The sequence below is a fragment of the Microchirus variegatus genome, assembly GCF_963457635.1.
Source record: "Microchirus variegatus genome assembly, chromosome: 2".
Classification (NCBI taxonomy): domain Eukaryota; kingdom Metazoa; phylum Chordata; class Actinopteri; order Pleuronectiformes; family Soleidae; genus Microchirus; species Microchirus variegatus.
Genome location: NC_139803.1, coordinates 44,704,026 through 44,710,026, shown reverse-complemented (window position 1 = coordinate 44,710,026; position 6,001 = coordinate 44,704,026). Strand labels below are relative to the sequence as shown.

Genomic DNA, 6,001 nt, shown 5'->3' with positions numbered 1-6,001 from the left:
CCAGGTGTTTGCTAAAGTCTTCAGTCACGAGGCTCTGGAGTCGTATCTGCCCAAAATCCAGCAGGTGATTCAGGAAAGTCTGAGAGTGTGGAGCTCAAACCCTGAGCCTATCAACGTCTACAGGTAACACAAAAAAAACACAATCTGAAACTCATCTGTGAGGATTAATGAACGTGGTCGTCACCATAGAAACATTCTGTCAGATTACTTTGTAAAGCAAGACTGTTCATGTGTAGTTCTGGTAGACTGGTTTTAAACTGTCCCTCAGTTGTCTGACTGTTCCTCAACTGTCCGACTGTTCCTCAACTGTCTGACTGTTCCTCAACTGTCTGACTGTTCCTCAACTGTCTGACTGTTCCTCAACTGTCTGACTGTCCGACTGTTCCTCAACTGTCTGACTGTTCCTCAACTGTCTGACTGTTCCTCAACTGTCTGACTGTCCGACTGTTCCTCAACTGTCTGACTGTTCCTCAACTGTCTGACTGTCCGACTGTTCCTCAACTGTCTGACTGTTCCTCAACTGTCTGACTGTTCCTCAACTGTCTGACTGTCCGACTGTTCCTCAACTGTCTGACTGTTCCTCAACTGTCTGACTGTCTGACTGTTCCTCAACTGTCTGACTGTTCCTCAACTGTCTGACTGTCCGACTGTTCCTCAACTGTCTCTCAACTGTCTGACTGTCCGACTGTTCCTCAACTGTCTGACTGTTCCTCAGTTGTCCGACTGTTCCTCAACTGTCTGACTGTTCCTCAGTTGTCTGACTGTTCCTCGACTGTTCCTCGACTGTTCCTCAACTGTCCGACTGTCCCTCAGTTGTCTGACTGTTCCTCAACTGTCTGACTGTCCGGCTGTTCCTCAACTGTCTGACTGTTCCTCAGTTGTCTGACTGTTCCTCAACTGTCCGACTGTTCCTCAACTGTCTGACTGTGTTGTTGGTGTTGTCGTCTGATTGTGTTGTTGTGTTGTCTGACTGTGTTGTTGTCCGACTGTTCCTCAGCTGTCTGACTGTGTTGTTGTCTGACTGTGTTGTTGTCTGACTGTGTTGTTGTGTTGTCGTCTGACTGTGTTGTTGTTGTGTGTCCACAGAGAGAGTCAGCGGTTGTCGTTCACGATGGCCGTCAGAGTTCTGTTGGGCTTCAGAGTTTCTGACGAGGAGATGAAGAATCTGTTCGACACCTTCCAGGACTTTGTGGACAATCTGTTCAGTTTACCCATCGACCTGCCGTTCAGCGGCTACAGGAGGGTACGAGCTACGCTGATGCTAACGCTAACGATGAAGCTGACGCTTGTTTACAGCAGGAAACTGACCCGTGTGTGTGTGTGTGTGTGTGCAGGGGATTCGTGCTCGTGACGCGCTGCAGAAAAGCATCGAGAAAGCGATCAGAGAGAAACCTCTGTGTTCACAGGGGAAGGATTACAGCGACGCACTCGACGTCCTGATGGAGAGCGCTAAAGAGAACGGCACCGAGCTAACCATGCAGGAGCTGAAGGTGACGCACATGCACACACACACACGTGCACGCACGTGCACACGCACACACAGTGTGTTTACACAGTGAAGAGCTCAGCCTGGACACATGATACACACATTTATGTAAAGAACATGACGACAGGAGCTTTAACACACACACACACACACACACACACACACACACACTATTTACCTATTAAAGTAATTCTGAGGAATTCTGTGGAAACTCAACTCTGGGCTTCACTCTGTGGTTTCTGGGTTAAATCCAGGGCCAAAAATAAGTCAACACTCCCCCAGTGAGGGTCTGAAAGAGGCCTCCTGTACACACACACACACACACACACACACACACACACACACACACACACACACACACACACACACACACACACACACACACACACACACACACACACACACATTTATCTGTTGATTTCATCATGATCCAGTGTCAGATGATGTTATTGGACACAAACGCTCATATATTTCCATTATAACTTATATTTGATTCTTTTTTCAAACTAATTGCCAACTTGATTTGTGCAGGGAGTGAAAGTGCGTTTGCATAATTACAGCAGAAAATAAGAGGATTTAAGTGGAAGTGACAACTCTGTAATAATAACCTTTAGTAAGAAAACCTTTAAACGCAGTTATTAACACAATATATTTAACTTTTATGACACAGTGACGGAGACAAAGAAGCTCTGTGTAAACACAGGAGTTTAGCTACTGCCATTAACTCACAGAGAAAACCAGTGATTTTAGCAGGAGGTGCTGGTCCTCTGCTGCCTCGTGTGGTCACTTTGTGTCACTGAGTTAAGTCTAAATTAAATATTTTAAAAGCTGAATTCACTAAAATCAGTCATTGTAAGTTAGTGATGGAGGCAGCAGTGGATCAACAACTCCTGTGAACTCCTGTGTGCTGTGATGTTAAAATCACTGGTTTACTCTTTGGACTTTGGTGTGGGAGAGTGAGTGACTTTGGTGTGGGAGAGTGAGTGACTTTGGTGTGGGAGAGTGAGTGACTTTGGTGTGGGAGAGTGAGCGACTTTGGTGAGGGAGAGTGAGTGACTTTGGTGTGGGAGAGTGAGTGACTTTGGTGTGGGAGAGTGAATGACTGGTGTGGGAGAGTGAGTGACTTTGGAGGGGAGAGTGAGTGACTTTGGTGTGGGAGAATGAGTGACTTTGGTGAGAGAGAGTGAGTGACTTTGGTGTGAGAGAGTGAGTGACTTTGGTGTGAGAGAGTGAGTGACTTTGGTGTGGGAGAGTGAGTGACTTTGGTGAGGGAGAGTGAGTGACTTTGGTGTGAGAGAGTGAGTGACTTTGGTGTGAGAGAGTGAGTGACTTTGGTGTGGGAGAGTGAGTGACTTTGGTGTGGGAGAGTGAGTGACTTTGGTGAGGGAGAGTGAGTGACTTTGGTGTGGGAGAGTGAGTGACTTTGGTGTGGGAGAGTGAGTGACTTTGGTGTGGGAGAGTGAGCGACTTTGGTGTGGGAGAGTGAGTGACTTTGGTGTGAGAGAGTGAGTGACTTTGGTGTGAGAGAGTGAGTGACTTTGGTGTGGGAGAGTGAGTGACTTTGGTGAGGGAGAGTGAGTGACTTTGGTGTGAGAGAGTGAGTGACTTTGGTGTGAGAGAGTGAGTGACTTTGGTGTGGGAGAGTGAGTGACTTTGGTGTGGGAGAGTGAGTGACTTTGGTGAGGGAGAGTGAGTGACTTTGGTGTGGGAGAGTGAGTGACTTTGGTGTGGGAGAGTGAGTGACTTTGGTGTGGGAGAGTGAGCGACTTTGGTGTGGGAGAGTGAGTGACTTTGGTGTGGGAGAGTGAGTGACTTTGGTGAGGGAGAGTGAGTGACTTTGGTGTGAGAGAGTGAGTGACTTTGGTGTGAGAGAGTGAGTGACTTTGGTGTGAGAGAGTGAGTGACTTTGGTGTGGGAGAGTGAGTGACTTTGGTGTGGGAGAGTGAGATTTTATTGCACAAGTCTTTTGTTAAGACCCTAAAATGTTGTTTTCCTTGTGTAGGGGGCGCTATCAGCCTGATAATAGTTGTCTGTTGAGCTAATATCGATCACAGAATCACTGATTTGCGTTGAGTGAAACACGAAGCTCGTCCTCTCTCACCACAGGAGTCCACCATCGAGCTGATCTTTGCCGCCTTCGCCACCACGGCGAGCGCCAGCACCTCCCTCATCACGCAGCTGCTGCGTCACCCCGCCGTCCTGGAGCGTCTGAGGGAGGAGCTTAGAGCGCGAGGCCTCCTCTACAACGGCTGCCTGTGTCCTGAGGCCGAGCTGAGTCTGGACACCATCGTCAGCCTCAAGTACCTGGACTGCGTCATCAAAGAGGTCCTGAGGCTCTTCACGCCCGTGTCGGGCGCCTATCGCACCGCCATGCAGACGTTTGAGCTCGACGTAAGTCCACAGACGCTCGCGTTTATCTGCGTGTCTTCATCTGGGTTTGGACGTTCTGAGACTTCATCATCATCTTCTTCTTCTTCTTCTTCTTCAGGGAGTCCAGATTCCTAAAGGCTGGAGCGTGATGTACAGCATCCGCGACACTCACGACACGTCCACGGTCTTCAAGGACGTGGACACCTTCGATCCCGACCGCTTCAGCCAGGAGCGAGGGGAAGACAAAGAAGGGCGTTTCCACTACCTGCCGTTCGGCGGCGGCGTGCGCTCGTGTCTGGGCAAACAGCTCGCCAAGCTCTTCCTGCGCACGCTCGCCATCGAGCTGGCGTGCACCAGCCGCTTCGAGCTCGCCACGCGGAACTTCCCCCGCGTCATCACCGTCCCCGTGGTCCACCCCGTCGACGCGCTCAAGGTCAAGTTCTACGGCCTGGACTCCAACCAGAACGAGATCATGGCCAAGACCGAGGAGCTGCTGGGAGCCACGGTCTGAGGGGGCGGGGCTTCCACCTGTGAGGGGGGCGGGGCTTTGACGAGTCAGGGGTCGAGGGAGGGAGGGGTGAGCGTTTGAGGGGAGGAGCTTGTTCTGCTGGAGTCGAGCAGAGTTGAAAGGAAGAAGCTGCCAAAAAAAAAAAGTTCTTAGCGACGCTCTTTTCTGCGTGTTTTTATAAAGAAGCGCTAATATAACGATATTCTAACGAGAAAGAGAAACAAGGACGGACGGAGATGACGGATGAAACAGGGTAATCCATCAAAAAATCACAGTCGGAGCATTTTTCCTCAAAATCAATGAAACGTTTGAGATTTTTCGCTGAGTTTTCGTCAGAATTGGTCAATTTGTGTCGGATTTATTTGAAAAAAGATTCGAAAAACGTGGGCATGGAACAGGAGTTAGGGACCGATTTTTCTTCCATTCCTTCATCGCAAAGCATAAATTAACAAAACAAGTTTTATTTACTGTTCCAGTGAAAAAAAAAACAGTCCAAAAATCGTAAACTTTTTAAAATATGAAAAGTAATTACGAGAAACTAAAAATCTACGTTAAAAGACGATTTTCTTGCGATGAAAGCGTGATCCGTGTCATTTAGTGAGAGTGAACTCAGGTGTTGATTAAAGTTAGTGATGAATAATAAAGACGAGAATTAACGCTCAACGAATGCACATGAAAAAAAAAAAAAAAAGATCGCAAACGTTCTCGTTGTTTCAGAGCTAAAATTGTGGAAATGCCGTAAAAATCTGGTGTTTTTATTCAAGGAATCAAGGGACCGTTCACAAGCAACCAAAAGTTAGGCAAATTAAAATCTCTGGGTTTGTCCGACGATTCCAAAAATACGGAGCAGAATTGGAGTTTTATGTCCTGTAGAATGTTAGCGTGCTAACGTACGGCGCGTGAACGGCCCGTTAGCTTGAGCAACACCTCTGTGTCTCTGAGAGTTCGCAGTTTCACGACATTAAAGACGGTGAATCCAGGTCAGACGGTGAAAAAAAAAAAGTCCATTCCGTGCTTTCGTAAACTCTCTGAATCTGCGCTTCCATTTCTACGAAGTTTATTAAAGATTGTTTATTTTACGTTTAAAGAAAAAAAAAAAAAATGGAGCAAATTCCTGAGCTGGAGGAGGAAGAGGAGGAGGAGGAGGAAGAGGTGGTGTAGACGACCTACAAACATGCTGCTTGAGTGTTGCTTTGTCAATTCTGTGTTTGTGTTGTTGTTGTGTGTTTGTTTGTGTGTTGTTGTCGTTGTTGACAGTCACATTTCTAAGTTCTGTGGACAAACGTTCCCGCCTGCTGCTCCTCCGATCAACGCTAACAATGCAAAACAGAGTCAAATCCACGGTTTAAGCAACAACAACTTCTTCTTCTTCTTCTTCTTCTTCTTCTTTAATCGTTCATTAAGCTAAAGGAGATTTGACTGTTTGCACAATCAGGACGTGTCTCTACGTCGTCTCCACGTCGTCTCCACGTCGTCTCCACGTCGTCTCCACGTCGTCTCCACGTCGTCTCCACGTCGTCTCCACGATGTCTTCGTGTCTCCGTGTCCTCACACGAGGACAAACTCTGGGACACGTTCGTGGAACTCTCTCGCGATGGGAGTTCCGAGTTCCCGAAACAGACGCTGGGACCAACGGG

General features: G+C 47.9%; 1 protein-coding gene across 2 annotated transcripts in view; it reads left to right on the top strand.

The window, feature by feature from the left end:
- cyp26b1 (cytochrome P450, family 26, subfamily b, polypeptide 1) overlaps positions 1–4,367 on the top strand; it is a gene marked incomplete at both ends in the record, with an annotated part of 22,820 nt that extends 18,453 nt beyond the window's left edge. For both annotated transcript variants that reach the window (XM_083910117.1, XM_083910116.1), the window contains 5 exons: positions 5–123; positions 1,087–1,243; positions 1,335–1,490; positions 3,593–3,877; positions 3,975–4,367. In XM_083910117.1, the coding sequence (XP_083766243.1) occupies positions 5–123; positions 1,087–1,243; positions 1,335–1,490; positions 3,593–3,877; positions 3,975–4,367 (1,110 nt within the window). The remainder of the gene's footprint in view (positions 1–4; positions 124–1,086; positions 1,244–1,334; positions 1,491–3,592; positions 3,878–3,974) is intronic.
- Positions 4,368–6,001: the final 1,634 nt, after the last annotated feature.